Source organism: Asparagus officinalis, chromosome 7 (genome assembly GCF_001876935.1).
Source record: "Asparagus officinalis chromosome 7, Aspof.V1, whole genome shotgun sequence".
NCBI classification, from domain to species: Eukaryota; Viridiplantae; Streptophyta; class Magnoliopsida; order Asparagales; family Asparagaceae; genus Asparagus; species Asparagus officinalis.
The window spans coordinates 80,516,758-80,536,360 of NC_033800.1; the positions used below are offsets into that span (position 1 = coordinate 80,516,758).

The 19,603-nt window shown below is 34.1% G+C and overlaps 1 protein-coding gene across 3 annotated transcripts; it reads left to right on the forward strand.

The window, feature by feature from the left end:
* LOC109848707 lies at positions 3,682-19,250 on the forward strand. 3 transcript variants are annotated; one of them, XM_020418353.1, is made up of 10 exons: positions 3,682-3,716; positions 4,606-4,883; positions 4,954-5,038; positions 5,314-5,355; positions 7,899-8,067; positions 10,310-10,362; positions 10,583-10,813; positions 16,322-16,368; positions 17,055-17,134; positions 18,476-19,250. In XM_020418353.1, exons 2-9 carry the CDS (start codon positions 4,657-4,659, stop codon positions 17,107-17,109), a joined length of 909 nt encoding a protein of 302 aa, XP_020273942.1. In that variant the 5' UTR covers positions 3,682-3,716; positions 4,606-4,656; the 3' UTR covers positions 17,110-17,134; positions 18,476-19,250. The 3 variants fall into 3 exon arrangements, with proteins under 3 accessions (XP_020273942.1, XP_020273943.1, XP_020273944.1); XM_020418354.1 differs by lacking the exon at positions 3,682-3,716 and adding an exon at positions 4,054-4,275; XM_020418355.1 differs by lacking the exon at positions 3,682-3,716 and having other exon boundaries at positions 4,771-4,866.

Sequence of the window (19,603 nt, forward strand, 5' to 3'; positions counted from 1 at the left end):
CTCTCTCTCTCTCTCTCTAAAACCAAGGGCTTTCTCAAGCTCGTCGCCCTGGCCCTGGCCCTCCTCGCCGTCGCCACCTCCGCCCAGGCTCCCAAGCCCCCGAGTTCGCCGCCGCCTCCCCTCCTCTCCTCCGCCCGACCTCGTCGCGGTAGCTCGTCGTCGCTCCCCGTCTCGCCCTCGACTACGCCGGAGTTCGCCACTGTGCCTGCCACTTTTGAACCCTATAGTATGATAGGCCGGAGGAGGATGACCAAGAGAAAAGAGCGCATGATGCCCAAGAAAAGTGAAAATGAAGGGGCTGCAGGCACAAGGTCACTCTTTTTTTTTGGAATTTGATGAGAAGCCACTGCTTGTTAAGGAGATTGTTAGTCAAGATGGTTAAAATTAGAACTAACATGGTATAAAATAGAACTAACTTGGTATAAAATAGAACTAACATTATATAAATTAGAACTAACTTGGTATAAATTAGAACTAACGTGGTATAAATTAGAACTAACGTGGTTAAAATTAGAACTAATTTGTTATAAATTAGAACTACCTTGTTATAAATTAGAACTAATATGGTTAAAATTAGAACTAACGTGGTATAAAATAAAACTAACTTGATATAAATTAGAACTAACACGATATAAAATAGAACTAACGTAGTATAAATTAGAACTAACTTGGTATAAATTAGAACTAACGTGGTATAAAATAGAACTAACGTTGTATAAATTAGAACTAATGTAGTGTAAAATAGAACTAACGTGATATAAATTAGAACTAATTTGGTATAAATTAGAACTAACATTGTATAGAATAGAACTAACATTGTGCAGTTTAGAACTAACACGCTACAGAATAGAACTAACACTGTGCAGATTAGAACTAACAGTGTAGACAGAATAGAACTAACATTGTGCAGATTAGAACTAACACTATAGACAGAATAGAACTAACATTGTAGACATAATAGAACTAACATTGTGCAGATTAGAACTAATATGGTTAAAATTATAACTAACGTGTTATAAAAAAAACAGAATGCATTACAAGTTTACAACGTGATTAATTTAATTTTAAAGGGGGCAGAAAAAGGTTGTTATCATGTTTGGAGTCTTTCCACCATAGACCAAACAGAATTTACATGCAATAGAATAACCCTTATAATACTTGAATATTTAGGCATCAAACAAGTTGATCAGCAAAATCCAATAATTAATTACATGAATGCTAAATTACACTGCCTCTCAAAATTAAGACAATGCTCTGCAATAGTCACAAAACTTGAGATAACAAATCGTTCGATGGCTGAAGCTACTAACAATTAAAAAAATAGTGATAGCTAATTCTTTATAGGCTAATGAAGAACACAGTGATAAATTAAGTAGAGACCTTCTTGTTAGGCTCAAACACGTACTTCACAAGAGAATCTTCGATTGAAAGCAGCTGAGGAAGGCTACTACTCCAACTTTGAAGCATCCATTTCATTATTGCTCCTCGCTGCAACTATAACTTTCGCATGCTCGATCCTCCAGTGTAAAGTTCGCCCCGCTTATATTTAGAAAATTGATGTACTTTTTGTACATCTCAAGGATCTCATTGTCGCTAACAACAACAGGATTGGTGAAATTCCAGATTAATTCCCTTGAGGTTTCTCTTTGCCATCTCAACCGAAATAGGAAGAAGCTCATCTAAGACAGTCATACCGTTCGGTATGTTCACCACTTTGTCGTATCGAGATATCCTCGTGATGAAGTTTCGTGGATTGCTAAGGTCAGAAGGGATTGGCATTCGAACTCTCAGGGTACCTACATTGTCATAGTTTTTCAGACCGCTCTTCTACGTGAAAACAGTTATGAGTATAAAATGATAATCGTCAATTCAATCTCACCACAAAATTCAAAGTTTTACTACAACGGAAGGGCCTTACAGACAGAATAGAACTAACATTGTGCAGATTAGAACTAATATGGTTAAAATTAGAACTAACGTGGTATAAAAAAACTAACATTCTGTCTACAATGTTAGTTCTATTCTGTCTACAGTGTTAGTTCTAATCTGCACAATGTTAGTTCTATTCTGTCTACAATGTGAGTTCTATTCTGTCTACAGTGTTAGTTCTAATCTGTACAATGTTAGTTCTATTCTGTCTACACTGTTAGTTCTAATCTGCACAGTGTTAGTTCTAAACTGCACAATGTTAGTTCTATTCTATACCATGTTAGTTCTAATTTATATCAAATTAGTTCTAATTTATATCACGTTAGTTCTATTTTACACTGCGTTAGTTCTAATTTATACCACGTTAGTTCTATTTTATACCACGTTAGTTCTAATTTATACCAACTATACCACGTTAGTTCTAATTTATACCAAGTTAGTTCTAATTTATACCACGTTAGTTCTATTTTATACCATGTTAGTTCTAATTTATATCAAGTTAGTTCTATTTTATACCACGTTAGTTCTAATTTTAACCATATTAGTTCTAATTTATAACAAGGTAGTTCTAATTTTATATCACGTTAGTTCTATTTTACACTGCGTTAGTTCTAATTTATACCACGTTAGTTCTATTTTATACCACGTTAGTTCTAATTTATACCAAGTTAGTTCTAATTTATACCACGTTAGTTCTAATTTATACCGTGTTAGTTCTAATTTATATCAAGTTAGTTTTATTTTATACCACGTTAGTTTTAATTTTAACCATATTAGTTCTAATTTATAACAAGGTAGTTCTAATTTATAACAAATTAGTTCTAATTTTAACCACGTTAGTTCTAATTTATACCACGTTAGTTCTAATTTATACCAAGTTAGTTCTAATTTATACAATGTTAGTTCTATTTTATACCAAGTTAGTTCTATTTTATACCACGTTAGTTCTAATTTTAACCATCTTGACTAACAATCTCCTTAACAAGCAGCGACTTCTCATCAAATTCCAAAAAAAAAGAGTGACCTTAAGCCTGCAGCCCCTTTATTTTCACTTTTCTTGGGCATCATGCACTCTTTTCTCTTGGTCATCCTCCTCCGGCCTACCATACTATAGGGTTCAAAAGTAGCAGCACAGCGGCGAACTCCGGCGTAGTCGAGGGCGAGACGGGGAGCGACGACGAGCTACCGCGACGAGGTCGGGCGGAGGAGAGGAGGGGAGGCGGCGACGAACTCGGGGGAGGCTTGGGAGCCTGGGCGGAGGTGGCGACGGCAAGGAGGGCGAGGGCCAGAGCGACGAGCTTGAGAAAGCCATTGTTTTTAAAGAGAGAGGAGAGAGAGAGAGAGAGAGAGAGAGAGAGAGAGAGAGAGAGAGAGAGGGGATAAGGTTATTTTGGGGATTTTAGCTTAGTTAGAATGTAATAATTGTTAAAAAGGGGCTGCAGCACAAAATGTCACACTTCAAGGGGCTGAACCACATGGGAGAAACTACAAGGGGCTGCAGCACATGGAGTTTCTATTTTTGGGGCCTGGACACATTTTTCCCTAAAAAGTTTGCAATAAATATTATCAACCCAGAACCCATTTCCCCTCCCCCATTTTCTTTTCTCGTGGGACCCCCGCTTCCGCTCCCGCTCCCGCTCCCTCGCCCAGGCCGTAGGGCTCCCACCTCAAAACACTGTTTGGTGAACTCGGCTAGGGTTAGGGTTTGCTTCTTGTTCTTCTTTGGGATCTTGGTGACGGCGGCGGCGGGGGGTCGTGCTCCTCTGATTCGTGAGCCCAGGCTCCAGGTTTGGCCCAAGCCGAAGCCATTGATGCCTTGATTGATTCGGTCTCTTGATTGGATAAGCTACTGAAAAATATCTATCTCAACTCTCTAAGAAAAAAATATAAAATTTCTGTTTGAATCTAAGACATATCATTGCCTTACTTTTCATTCCCATGAATTATTTTTAATTTTAATATAATAGAGCAAAATACTTGTGTTCCTCATGATGTTATGGAAGTGATAAGAAAATTTAACTAGTTTAGTTTGCAAACATCCTAATATTCTTGTTACTGTTAAAATATTCACTTGTGAAAACAACAAAAGTTGCATACGAAAAAAAAAAGAGTACATTTGTCAAGTAATACGTTGGAGTTATGTACTACATTGATCACTTATGTGTACATGGTCTCAGGTTAGAGCTCCTTTTGGTGCTTTGAAAGGGGCATATATGTTGGATTTTTGGTGGTATATTTGCAGTTTGTTGTTTGGAGATTACAATTGCAAGAAACTTGAATGGATCCAAGACCATCTTTTGTGTGCATATTCATGGAGGATATCCTTGCTCTAATGGCTTCATAAAGGTTGTAGCATGTTCATAACTTTATTTGTGGCCAAAACTAAGTCGTTAGAGCATGGGGAAGTGAAAACTAGCCAAAACTAAGTTGTTACAGTTGGGATTCAAGTTTCTATAAAATTCTCATACCCAATCAAGCCAAAGAATTGAAAATCAACATTTTCTCTAAAGCTGATTTTCCTCTATTCATATTTAGAACTAAATTAAGAAAGAGTAAAAAAAAAAAGAAAGAAAATACCACTTTTTGAGATTCTACAAAACTTTCCTACAAATTTTATAGAAATATAGAGAAATCAAATTTTGAGCAATTTTCCTTTTCTTTTTATTATTATTATAGAAATCGAACCATACAGCCCCTTAAAAGAGAGCAATAGCGAGAGAGGTGGAGATGCAAACCCCAGTGTCTTGTAAAAACAAAGAAGCAAACCAACAACAAAAGCCTCTGAGTTCTCCATCCCCATCTCCATCACCACTGCGTCAATGGAGGCCAGCAGCCCAGAAGAACCTGAGGAACCAATGGTCCAAGCTCTCCTCTTCAAACAACAGCTGGTTTTCCGCCGCCTCCCAAGCCCGTTCTCACGCCACCTCTCTCGTCAATGTCTACCTCTCTCAAAGGCAAAACCGCAGTTAAATTCTTTGTAGGGTTTCAAGTTCGGATTTTTGAATTGATGTTTTTGGTTCACAGATACTTGCGTGATATGGATTTGGGTGCTTTGATGGACATGCCAAGTATTCGACAGCATACCGAAGAGAAACTTGCAAAGAGGCAGGTATATGTTTTTGTTTAAACTTCTAAAAAAGACCGATCTCTCTGAGTTCTTTATAGAAGTCTCAAATGTGACTAGTTAATTTCACTTATTTTAACACTAAGTTCTGTAGATTACTGCTTTACTATCTTGAGACTTTCCATTCTTTCAGCTACGTGTTAATAACAAAGTTGTTTAATTTTCTTGTCCAAACTTATGATATTTGTTTCTCTCTTCATGCTGTATTCCCATTTTGACCTTTTCTTGTATCTCCCTCTCTCTCTCTCTCTCTCTAACAGGTGATTTACCACAGCAAGCTTTTATCATCTTACAGGGACATGGTATGCACGATTTATCTAAACTTGAGCTTCACAATGTTACAACTATTTTGTCTATGTGTGGCCCTGCTCTGGGCAAGATCTATAAGTTATGTGTTTATGCTTTCTATTCATGGTAATTGCTTTTTGGTGGCATAGATGCTGTCACATAATATGTAAAGCAAGGACTTTAGCAAAACGAAAGCCTGTAGCAAATTGTTCCACATTCTTATTGGTGAATGGTGAGACCGTGAGAGATCCATAAAGAGTAAATAATCTCACTCCTCAAAGAGGTGTGCTGCTACACATATATGTCTGAGAACTAAATTTGTTTGCTCCCTTGCTTTTGGTCGGAGTACACCTTTTCTTTTATTTGTTTTGAAGAAGCAATTGTTTCTTTTATATTGCATAGCTTCTTTCATATTGCACTTTTTTCTCCTTGTGTTAGTTGGTTCTGGTATCGTGGGTGCTCATATTCTTCCTTTTATTTTTCTTTAACTTTATCATCTTGGTTATAACACCATGTTGGCAGTGTGATGTGGACTGGGGAGGGGCCTCCTATCTGAAAGTGGGAGGCTCTCGAATGTGTTGCCTTTGACCACTGTTTTAAAAAGCCTCCGCCTAATCCGTCTAGGCGACTAGACATACGCCTAGGCCTAGGCGGTACCTAGGCCGCCTAACTAGCGCCTAGCGCCTAGGCGATACCTAGGTTGCCCACCTAGATTTTAGGAGTGTTTAGGGGAGCATTGTCTGCTTACAGGGACAGTACCCTTTAGGTCTTGATCGTGATTTTCTATGTTACGGCCTCCACGTCCTTCAAACTCCTTTAACCTCCAAATATCAACACCTCCATTATCTCCTCCGACCTTCAGAAAACCTCATCGACCAACACTTAAATGAAGAAAGAAATCCGCCTAGACACTAGTTCGGCACCTAAGCTTTCTATAACATTTACATTTACTATCGATTATTATAATTAAAAAATAAAAAAAACTCCTAGGCTCTAGGCATCAAGTCCAACGCCTAGGGCTTCTAGCGTTTTCTATAACCTTATTAATTATTATTTTGGTTATTTAGTATTTAAGTATGCATGGTTTATTGTGGATCTAAGATTGCTATTTTTTGGCAAATTTATATGAATTTAACACATATGTTTATCAATTATTATAATTAAATAATTTTAAAAATAGCCAAACGCCTAGGCGTCCACCTAGGCGTCTAGGCGCTGGCTCAAACGCCTAGACCGCCTAGCGCCTTCTGTAGCATTGCCTTCGATGCCAATCCAAATCCGGTCGGAGAGTACAAGGTTCTTGATGTTGTGTACTTTGGTGAGTATCCAAATCTGGTCAGGATCTGAAAGGAGTGGGTAGATTTTTATGTCTTCGTTAACTTTCTAGTGCCATGTTTGTGAGGCCTTGAGGGTTGATCGGAGGAGGTTTGGTGTTGAAGTTTGTAGTCGGATTCAAAACATCGAAACATTGCGCGAGATTGACGAATGATTCTTAGGAGGCAAAGTTGAAGACGAGGAGGTTTGGTGGTGCGTTACTGTTCATTCAAAATGTAAATGTTGTGCTGTTCACGTGATCAATGACATTTTTTTGGCTGTGATCTGTGGACTTTTGAGATAAAGGGCTAGAATTGAGGATAACTTTAAATAGATGGATGGGTCAAAGAAAAAAGAGGGTTTGGGATAACTAGGCTTCACACCTAAGGGCCTCACACCCATGCTTCACATCCCGAAGACTCTTCAGATGCCTAACACAAGCAAATCGCATGCTCAAGAAATTTCATAACCTTTCATTCGTCAATGTCTGTCTTCTCATTGAGGCTTACACATTTATTTTAAGAAAGCAAAAGATAACTCCTAAAGAAATGGTATAAAATCAAATTTCAGAAGATCCTGACATTCAATTCAATTCTAATATAAAATCTCTAACAAAATAAAATCTAAAAGATCCTAATGTCAAATTCTAAGGAAATCCTACCTAAAACAAAGATTGCATCAAATATTTCCAAAACCAAAAATATTTTAATAAATCCTAATTTCAGCAAACCGATGATTTCAGATGGTCCATGATCGTCCTGCATCACAGTGCTCCTTCCTCTCAATTCTTATGGATGTCCACACAGTTTTCTTTTTGCTCTTAGGAAACGGACTTTTGGTTTAGACTTTGACGATCTTATTTTTCGGGTAATGACTTGGCTCAAGAACCCAGAAATTACAATTGACTGTGACATTCCCCTCAAGGATGTTTGCATTCCGGTTTTCCGTTCTTGTACTTGAACATTTAAGGTCGGGATGTTTATGTTGGGAACATGGTATTATTGATTTAAAATGTCTGAAAAATAATCTTCTTAAGAAATATTCTAAATCTGATATTCTCACACTTGATCTTGGATTTATAGACGTCAGGGGTAGCCTAATCATTTTTCCTTGCATAAACTTTCAAAATTTGGTCTACTGGCACCTTTATCCAATTATTCTGCAGTTTATGTTTTTTCGGGTATCTTATGTATCTTTGAGCTTTGAGTATATTAAAAGTTCCTTTTTGCTTACTTTATTGCAGGCATCTTCTGTTGCTCACATGGTCCAATCATCTAGCTCGTTGCGGTGTTTTTTTAAAGCTTCTAGTGTCAGTTCCTTTGTACAATTTTGTAATCATCCAGAGGATGCTAGTGATCCTGGCGATGGTGGAGGGGTTCCTGTATTTTCATTCCTCTCAATCTCAAATTTTGGTATGCTTAGTGCAGAAGGAATTAGAGATTTGCTGTAAAATGAAGCAGAACTTGGATATTTAATTTTAGGTTTAATTTCACAAAACCCCCCGAACTCTTGAGGGCTTTGCACATGACCCCATTAAACTTTTTTTAATCTCACGAAACCCCTGAACTTTGGGGTGTCTCACAAAATCACCTTGAAGTTTGAATTATCCTCAACGTACCCCCTACTTATAATTGACAAATAACGAGTATGTCCTTGAGAATAAAAAAGCTCAATTGGGTGGACTTATTTGTCAACTACAGATAGGAGGGTCCGTTGAGAGAAGTTTAAACTTCAGGGGACTTAAAAGTTTTAAGGGGGTTCATGTGCAAAAACCCCAATGTTGAGGGGTTTTTTGTGAAATTGAACCTTAGTTTCATTACCCCCACTGCTTTCCAAAAGTAGCTCATATTTTACCCTACCTTTGTTTCTAGCATTGTGCCCTATTAGCTGCACGATGCTTTTATCATATATTAGATCATCGGCGTGTTCCTAAAGAAAAGAAAGCATATGCAGGGATACTTGTTCCTGCAAGAGGATGTCAATTTCTTACTCTTTCTAACTCACACCATTTTGAGGCCCGTCTTAGAAATATTTGCATCTTTCATCCACTCTTTACTTTACTAGAACTGTGTCCATACAGTTACACATACATTTCGCTTCTAAAATACATTGTTTGGGATGCATATAAATTGAATCCCGTGAAATGTGCATTAATCTTGGAGCATAGTCTCATGAGAACCAGGCATGGTTCATATCCAGTTGGATAAATGTTCAACTTGACTCTGGGTCTCTGTAACTGTTTGAATTTGGGCAAAAGTTAGTGAGTATTAACATTTTAAAATGGGTTAATCTAGAGTCTATGTTATTTTATCGTGAATAAAATCCATGAAGATAGCCGGGGAGTCCTGATTCACCGGTAAATCAGTTAATTGGGAATTGGAAGGTCCCAGGTTCAAGGAAGGGCTATGGACTTTGCTCAATTAGAGAAAAATATTTTGAAATGACGTAATCCTTGCTTGAATTCATCATCATTCATGACCACAATTTTTCTCAATTAATTCTAAAAGTTTCTGTATAGAATGGCATTGAGCAGGTAGGACCTACTAATAGCTGTTGTAACTTTTACTTTTTTCAATGTTTTGAATTTAATACTTATAGTAACAAAATTACTTTAATCAAAAGTTCAAAACTGCTTTGGTATAATATAATTTAGTTGCATGGGTTCAACATATATTGGATAATACACGTCATGTGATCTTACTTTTAAAACAAAAATCCAATAAAATGAAACTTGAAGTATCTCTCTAGTTTAATAGAGATACTTGTTTCTGACAAAATGGGCAAAACTATTGACTTGTTTAATTTTACTGAAACACATGTTTTCCTTCAAGTAAAAGCAATGCAGTCTTTATGTCGTCTATAATTGTTTAAGCCTGGATATATACATTTACTGAGTACAATGATGAGATAAGAAGTATTCAAATACCCCAGACATGTTTGCTAGGAATCTGGTCACCTTTATGTTGCATGTGGGGAGTTCTGATTTAAAAAGTAGATCTTATTCCTTCTTTACGTTTCTAATAAAATCTATTTATTAAGAACCCTCAAATTATAACAATTTCATCTTTGTAAGCTTCTGGAATTTTCCTTTCACTTGCTAGTTGCTAGGCTAGGTAGAATAAAGGTGAATTTGTCTTGTACTTTATTGCACTGATTGTTTTATTGTTATTCATCTCTTCATATATGTTCTTTTATTAATATTTCCATGTTGAAATTTATTCATATACCAGCCTTTTATACTTCTTAATATGCTTCTGGATGTTCGAAATACTTTTCAAATGACATTTCAACCTGTGCAAGTGCATGAGACTGGTGGGTATTCTGGAGAAATTAATAAGCTATGTGCTGGTGCTGTACCGACCATGTTTAGGAATTTCTTATCGTGCCGGTATCAACCAACCATTACTGCTGATTTCCATATCCTATAATCAAGGTCTTTATAGCATATATCTGTTCGTCTCTCTAGTTTCTTACTAGTTTCTTAATACACTACAAGTTTTGATTTTAATTGAATCAAAGATACTTTGCTAACTATGCACACATACATGCATGTTTCTTTCATTTATACTTACTTTTGCTTTGTAAAAGATAATACAAGATTATACTAAAGCTGAAAAAGATTCTGAAAATTCTCTTTTCATTAAATAATTCCAGAGAATCTGGCACAAGAGCTCATTGAGATGTTTCTGTTAGAGCTGAACTTGAAGGTACTACTGACAGCCCATGTTTTTTCATTTAAAAAAATGTTTATGGTATTTCTCTGTATAAGTTATCCTGGGCCTGATAGATTTTCATGGCCTACTACTTTTTTCCTTTCCGTAGAAGCAATCATTAGCATCTCTTCTACATCTTCTGTACTTTCCTTTAGCTATTGGTGTGACTTTTGTTAAGTATTTTGTGTTCCATGTGATTCCTTGGCATGAACAGCGGTTACTTGTTGTTGAGCTACTTAGTTCTATCTATAAAGAAGGCGATGAAGGAGCTAATCTATTGGGTTGGTGTTACGAGCTTTATCCTGGTGAATTTGATGATTTGAGAATGATCAATATGTTTAGCAGCGAAAATAATGAGCCACTACCTCCACGAATAAAGGACTGGCAATCAGGTGACCCTTCAACTCACCAATCTAAATGTCCTCGGAATCATGATGTTTTGCAGGTATGTATCTCTAATTTGTCTCTAAATTTGAGCCAGTACTAACTGATTTATGGTGCATATGAGTGTCAAAAGTTGCCATGTTTTTGATAAAGAGATACTTATAAATGTTATAAACTATTAAATAAATTTATATATTGGTTAAATGGTGCAAAATGTAGTGTTCTATGCTTATGAAGATGAAGAAGAACTTAGTTTTATCTCAGTTGTTTTTGCTTATCATACATTAGCGCTGAAAGTTGTTCTAGTGAATTTAGTAGGCCATGGAGTTGTTTAACATTTGAAAGGCCAAATAATAGGGCCTCAGAATGAACTTCTATGATATCCAATCTGGGCCTGGTTCCTATTAAGATAAAATGCAGAGACCAAGGACAGGTCTTCACCAGAAACTTCAGTTCTTAAATAATGGATGGTCTTATTTCAGGTTCTATGAATATCTTCTTTCAAGATTTCAATTTTCCTAGTTTGGTCTGATAAGTGGACCAGGAGAAGATGAGACCCCCCAAATTTGTTGTTGCTTCCTCTTTTATTCTTCATTTACCTCAGTTCCGTTGGGAAAATTAGTTGAGATTCAAATCTGCAACCTCGTGCATCTCAAGGATGTTGTTATCAATCATCAAGTTTCCTATTTAGCTGCTTCATATATTTTTGACTTAAGACCATTCACTTAAGAATCCATCAGTGAAGTGAGCTTCACTTCTAGGGATGTTTTAGTACTGAACTCTGTTATGCTTCTCTACTTGCTCCTTTCATCTTATTAAGGGATTTGTTAATAACCTTTTCTGTGGTTACTGCTTTATTTTATGGGACATATATTAAGTTCTCAGAGTATATAGTTTCCCAATTCCCAATTTGTTACCTGTGTTTGTATCCACACGAAATGAAAGTTCGTAACAAGGTACCTTTAAACGTAAATGCTATGTTGACAAATAAACAAGCTACCTTAAACATGCTGGTAAACATACATGCTATGTCGACTGATAACCAAACCAATTTTGATCCACGCAATCGATTAGGTTATAGCCATGAGAGAGACAAGGGGGTTAGGTGTGGCCATCCCCCCCCCCCCCCCCCCCACCCCCCCTTTTTTTTTTTTTTGCTTTTAACAAGGTACCTTTAAACGTAAATGCTATGTTGACAAATAAACAAGCTACCTTAAACATGCTGGTAAACATACATGCTATGTCGACTGATAACCAAACCAATTTTGATCCACGCAATCGATTAGGTTATAGCCATGAGAGAGACAAGGGGGTTAGGTGTGGCCATCCCCCCCCCCTCCCCCCCCACCCCCAATTTTTTTTTTTCTAGCTATGTATATTATTTTTTTCTCCATACCAGTCTTTCATATTTGAAATTAGTTCTCAAGCTTGTCATGGTTTGAAATTTGTTCCCCAGGTTTTTGAAGAGTTTTGAAGTTAGTCTCATTGTTACATTTAACATCCAAATTATTAACCACGGTTGGATGGTTAAGCAGGGATGGGTACTGAATTACCAAATCAACCGAAATCAACGTCAAAATCCACCAAAATCAAGTTCAAGACTAGTGGTTTTAAGTCTACTATCGTATAATCTTCCCTAGTTTATGCTCTCTAGTGGAGTTTATTTTGGGATTCAGCTTTGAATGTATACGGGTATAACTACTAGTGCACCCAAAAATGTTAATGATGACGGAATACTCCCTCAATTGCAACCGACTTCTAACTTAGAGACCGATTTAAAATTACTTCAAATATCTGGGGGATTAATATGGAAAAACCCTATATAAGCACGCTCCATGCTTTCACGTAATTTCTTTGCATTTCTACTAGAATAGAGAAATGATGTTTCAGTTTCCATGTAGTTTTGCATTTAGCATTAAAATTGTGAAATTCATTTATATTTTAATGTGGTTTACATTTTGTATTAGAATTGTGAAATGTGGTTCTTTCAATTTTATGAAGTTTTACACTGAGAATGGATATGTAAATGAATTTTCTATGCTCATGTATTTTTACAATTATTCTATAAATGTCATAGTTAAAACCGCTTCATCTTTTCTTATTATTGTTGGAAGTTAAGTTTAATGGTGTAATTTCTAGTGTATTGCCAATTTGTCAGGTCTTCAAAATGATTATCATTTGTAGTTTGTGGTTATGGACAAACTAACTATATTTGACCATTTTTAAAATGGGACTTTTAAAGATTGAAACATATATTAAAATGATTTTAGTATCAGAAATAATTTTTTTTGTAAAAAAATGTATTTTGGAATTTTCTTTTACCTACTTACGTACTTCATTACACTAGTTTTTACACACGTGCAATGCACGTGATTTAATACCATGATTAAGTATTTTTGGCAGTTTGTGCTCATTTTTTCTTTAAACTCTTACATCCCGATTAGTTTTTTACGTTTGTTTAAATGGGATACACCCAATTTAAATTTTCATGTTGATATTTGAATTGACAAAAAACAAATATAATTTAAAAATAATTTGAATTTTCATATTATTTTTGACCGATATGAAACTAAGCTTTATTTGAGAAAGTATAGCATTGCAAAGTGAAAAATATTAAAATAGTGTTATACAAGGAAGGTGAATATTTAAAATCAATATAGCAAAATGATTGATTTAAAGTATGTTAAAGCGATGCAAAAGAGAATATGAAGTTTATTCCTAATCATTGATAGACTTCATAAAAAAATATAAATTAAAGATTAATGCTAACTCTAGTATACTTTTATATGATAAAAACATCCACATAAGAATATAAAAGTACTGAAAAATTTTTATGAAACTCCCTTCTAAAGATTCCTAATTTCACTCAAAATAATTAAATTATTCTATAAAATATTCATAAAATATTGTTTTTATTTCTTCTATTTTATTTTTTATTGAGTTAAGATCAATCCTTCTTCAGGTTTATTATTTATCATTTTTTGGACAATTCTAGAGTATTGTCTTCATCATCTACATCAATTGTGACATCAGGCTAATTTTGTATTTTTTATGCTATTATCTTTCCTGGGCTCGTTAATTTTTTATCATCTCATTTAACTTTACAAAGAAGTCAAATGTACTTATGATGTTCAACACAAACTGCTCAAAATATAGACTTTGATTTTTTTTCTATTTCAATGAGAATAAATATTAATTTCATATATATAAAATTCTTTGTGTTCCTAATTTATTACTTAAATAAATTAGAAGCTATCTCTTTATTTTACTCTAAAATGAATTCTTCTGATGTGCATCCAATAATAATTTCTGTTATTTCAATAATATTATCTTTGCTCTATCCCTGTTATTTTTCATAAAGATCTAAACTAAATACCTGCATTATTCATTACCAATTTCTCTTAGATTATAACATTAATATTTAATTTGAAGAACAGAGTATGGAATTTATGAATACTTACTAATTTTTCTTATGTCTTCCATGGAGATTTTTTCTTTGATTAGGATAAAGTTATTAAATTATTTTTTAATGTAACTCATTCAGTGCTTCATTAATAGATATGTCTTATGTTAATGCCAATTCAAGTGATTCATTGACGTTTTCTGAATTTTAGATTTATTTCCATCACTTTCCCATTTGCAATGGAAATAACTCAATTCTTTTAAAGTTATCTCTAAATATTCTAATAGTTTCTCCATATGTAATTCCTTGTATTCTTTTACCCTATAAATATTATTAACGTCAAAGATTAAAGTTTCTAAATTAAAATCAATTAATGCTAAGGTATAATATTATAGTGTTTTATCATTTCTATGGATTTAAACATCTATCAATTAATGTTACGAATGTATTTTGGCTACCCCAACTTATTACTAAAATTATATGAAATTACTTTAATTTATATAGTGCCGATAATTTTTAATCTATAATATTTTTAAAAATTTTATCCATTAACCGGATGTTTTTAATCAATTCTTATTGTTTTTGTTTACCAGTATCAACTTAGACTATTCTTAGATGCTGAAAATGGATAGTAAATCCCTAAATTAGAAATTTTAATATATATATATATATATATATATATAATATATTGTATATAATAATAGTATATATATATATATATATGAAAAATACCAAACAATTACACTTTTCTTTGCCAAGTTTTAAAATTTTAGCCATTTTTTGTGGTTTTGAACTTCGAGGGTGTGATTTATAATTTTAAAATTTGTGAAAGAGTTTTTAAAAAAAATTTACTTTTAAGTTTGGTAGTTGTAAATTCTATGTTTCATGTGTTGATGGTAATTTTTTAAATGTTTAGTATAGTTTCTGTAACTCTAAAATTTGAGGGTGTCTTTTGTAAATTATTAAAACTATAGATTATTTTGAAAAATATTAAATTTCAGCGTCTACCAATCGACAAATTTGATGTGTGCTAGTTAAATTTTAAAAATTTACGAGTTTTTTTTTTACGATTTTTAAAAATTTGAAGGAGTTTTTAAAAAATTTTGAGGTCAATTTTGACAAATTTTTCAATTTTAGGGTGTCTAAGAGTAATGATCTTGAATTCATCTTATTTTATTTATAAATTTAGAATTTTAAGGGTGACTTTTATAATTTGAACTTTGAAGGTGTTTCTATAATTTTTGAGATATTGAGGGTGTTAATTAAAAATTAAATTTAAATTCAAAATTTAGGTGTATCATGGTAATCTCTTGAATTCATCTGTGTTGTTTGTAAGTTTTTAAAATTTTAGGAATTTTAATATGCTTGTCTGTAATTTAAACTTTTGGCGGGTGTTTCTATAATTTTTGAGACATTGAGGTGTTAACTGTAAATTTAAATTCTTTGCAAACTGATGTTAATTTTTTAATATTCATGTTTTTATTTTAAGTTTTGAGACATTTGGATGAGTTTTATAATTTTGAACTTTTCAGGGTCTTTTTTGTAATTTTAAAACTTTTTAATGTTTTTTGCAATACTTCATGTATTATAAATATGTTATCTACTTGTAATTTCTTTATCTTAACAAACTAATATCATTTTTATGTTTTTATATATTTTATTAATATTAGTTTTTTTAAATTGTTAAGCTAAACATGGTTCACATAGGATTAAGGATAGATATGATTTATGATTAGGATAGATTAAGATATAAATAAAATAATCAAAATATGAAGAGTAATATTGACACATTGAAAATTAGAATTTGATTATAGATAAGGTAGTTTCAAACTATAAAGGGGTATATTTGTCTAAAAAAAGATCTTTCCGAACTCAGGTGCTTTTAAAGGGAGTATGATATTGTCGATACTTTGAATTGATTTCCGAGATGTATAAATGGTTGTATCGCCCCATCCCAACCCCAACACCGCCCCCTCCCCAAAAAAAAAAGAAAAAAAAAACCAACCCCACCTCCCACCCACCCACACACACACACACAAAAAAAAAAAACACTTGGCTCCATCACTGGTTTTAATCATGATGTGAATTCCAAACATGTTGAAAGATCAAGTAAAACTAAGAAACTATCTTTTCTTTTTAACAATTTTTTATTTGTTTTGATTGCAGGTGTACTTGACCGCATGGCTTGCTGATGTGAATATTGACATGAACAGGTACACCAAGTAGACTGCAGTTTTCGATGAATATATTTATATTTTTCAAGCATAACTTAACCAGCACTGTCAATTACATATGCTCTAGAAATATAATCATGATATCAATAGAGGCTTAGCCACGTCACAAGTGTGGAAAAGTTGGCATTACAAGTTCGAAAAGGTTTTTGCCTGATGTTACAGTGATTGAATTAATGCCTGACCTTAATCATGTTGCAATTTACTGAAAGAACAAAGGAAGACAAGACACATAGTTTATTTATAAATAAATGCTTATTCTGTTGAATACATCGTGGTCAAATCTTAAGACTTGCATTTATCTGCATTTACCTGTATAGTTAAGATATAAAAATTCTTTTTACCATTATAACTTTGATTCTGTCTGCAGTAATTTGTTTATAATAGCAACTTTTAAACAATATGGATCCTCTCCAATACAAAAAAGTAGTGGAGAGACCACTACTTTTCATCCCGACCGTTAATTAGTGGGCGATTTTGATACATTCACATCAAATACTCACCTTACCATGTGTATTGCACTCATTCTTAATTTGCACTCAAAGAAAAAAAATAACCACCCACTAGATACTCAATGGTTGTGATATAGTGGTGGTCTCTCCACTACTTTTTTGGTAGTGGAGAGGATCCGAGTCCATTTTTAAACTTAAATGATATATTCCTTGCAGGATGCGTGAAATATTTTCTATTGTTGAGGACGAAATACAAGTCAAACTTTCATAAAGGCCGTATGCGATTTACCTAAGAGGTATTACTAGCAAAAGGAATCTCCTATCTGAATTTTACCTGTATACTTCGCTTTGTTTCTTCTTTCGTTGATCCCTTAATTATTAATTTGCTGAACAGTTTTCTGCTATATTACGTGGGTATTTCTATTTGGAAGCCGTAGCCATACCCAAACCTTTTGGACATTTCTTGAATATATGCTTATGTTTGTCCAAGCGTACACTCAATTACATATTTGTTTTAAAACATTCCTCATACGCTTCTTGGATGTGTAATCTACACTTCACATCTATTTCTAATATATTGTTTTCATGTAAATGAAAAAACAATATTGATCTTATATAAATTATTAACTTAAACACATATAAATATAAATAAAATACATATTTATAGCCATGTCAACGTACACTACATTTTACGAATTGTATCCCGAACCCGTACCCATGCAACTTAGACTTTTTCCATGTAGAAGAATGAAAACTGCATGTCTGATGGAAAATTTAATGTAACTTTTCATTGATTGAAGTGTTACTTGTTAATTCATTTGATTTACAATCTACGAGAAATGTTCAACCAAACGTTTGCAATAATACGAAAAAAAAAGTGTTTTGTCAATACCAGTTACTTCTTCACTCTTGGAATGAAGTTTGAACTTCGTATTTTCATGCATGATGTGCTATCCAAATCATTAAGAATAGTTCCCATTTCATCTGTTAATTACTAAGTGGTTGGGAAATAGTTTTCTATTTTTACTCCTCAGGATTTGAATTCAAAGTGTAAAACAAAACATCTACTATTGAGATCACCAAGGGCAAGGGATAAGTTTCTCCTGTTTAATATCGTGCATACATTAGATGTGTAGTTTTGTTTAGGACCTGAGTGCTTTGAGAAATACATATCAGAGTTTAGTTTAAATTTTTTTAATTTAAAATTGCATTATGAGAATAATAACAGTGGCCTTGAGTGGGTGCGTGCACACACACAGTGGATACAGTTCGAATATTTTTTCCATTAATTATTTTCAAAATGTTATATGCTTTTTTGTCTCCTTTAAGTCCCCTTGAGTCACATATTCTTAAACAAAGGACTTTAATGGTTTCTTACCTTCAAATGTGGTGAACACCTTTTAGCATGACATTATCTAGTAATTGGGTTTTTTTAATTGTAGATGTATTCTGCATGTCTTTGGCGTAGGTGTGCTACTTTATTAACTTGTTACAGTGAGCAACAGTTTGATTAATAGTGAAATGACCTAAAGCAGGATACATACTATGCTCTGCCGTACCCTATTTGCATATTTATTTCACGAATTTCTTGTTAATGCTTTACCACGTGGTTTGACAATGTTAATATTGATTTGCAGGTAATAGTTAAAACATGACTGTTGATGTGGATGTCTATTTGTGTGGCTATTGGTTGCAAGAACCTTCACATCTGCATATGAAGTCAGTAACGTGATATATGGCAAAGATCTCGCGCCACAAGTGAAACTGGGTTATTGCACATCAATATGTTTTCTGGTCATCTTCTTCTCCCAATTAGCAATTTCAGAAATTCGGCAAGAATAAAAAGGAAAAGGAAAACTGAGATTGTTTATCTGTTCTCTGAGGTGCTTTCTTCGTGGAGTAGAATGTGTCAGTAGCTAGGTCATGGCCATGGCTAAGGCAGATGGCTCGAGATGGTGCATGGCCATTGGGATGACAGAAGACGAAGATGTGGTTGGCTGAAGTTCTCGCCATTTTCCCATGAGCTTCTTGTGTTTGTTCAGCCGTTCTTTCTTGACTTTGTGCAACTATTGTTGTATTTGTCTTAAACCTTTCCTGGTCTCTCGCGAATTATTCAGGTAAAACATGGAAATTGGTTACGAAATTGTGGATGGTGATGTTTACTTACAGATGTATTACCGAGAGGCTCTCGCTGCAGATCTTTGTCGTCGCTGGGGCTTTTTTGTTTTCTCCTTGCGCTGAGATTGAACTTCTCTCTTCGGAGCCTTTGAACTTAACATTAGGACTTTCCTCTTCCGAGCCTTTGAGCTTAACATTTGATGACGGATGAGATTGCACGTTTCTCAGTGTGTGTTGACTCCGGAGGTTGTGTTTTCCCATGCAATTCAATTATTTGTACCAACTTCTTCTGAAGGAATGTGGAAAGCTATGTTGTTGCTTATAACGAGCATATGATGAAACCAACCAAAGTCTTGTAATCTCGTCAAGTGAACTCCAAAAATAGTGAACTCCAAAAATGCTCATGGTCTCATCAATTCTCTATCCAAAAAATTGTGGGATATAGCTCATGAAATTATGAAAGTGTTCTTTGGGAAATTATTTCCCAAATTTAGGATTTCATGAGATATGACCCACTATTATTGGCTGTTTGGGTTTCGATCGTAGGTAAATAATTTCACGAAAGCTAAAATTTACGAACTTCATAAGCTATAGCCCACTATTTTTGGTCATTTTAAGAGGTTTTGACCCGTTTCCAAAGAATTTCA

Bases quoted from the DNA above. Each gene is read 5' to 3' on its own strand.
- LOC109848707 (XM_020418353.1), top strand. From the start codon at position 4,657: ATGCAAACCCCAGTGTCTTGTAAAAACAAAGAAGCAAACCAACAACAA. The intron at 8,068-10,309 runs GTATGCTTAGTG...AAATAATTCCAG, and splicing joins CCTCTCAATCTCAAATTTTG to AGAATCTGGCACAAGAGCTC. The intron at 10,363-10,582 runs GTACTACTGACA...TGGCATGAACAG, and splicing joins TGTTAGAGCTGAACTTGAAG to CGGTTACTTGTTGTTGAGCT.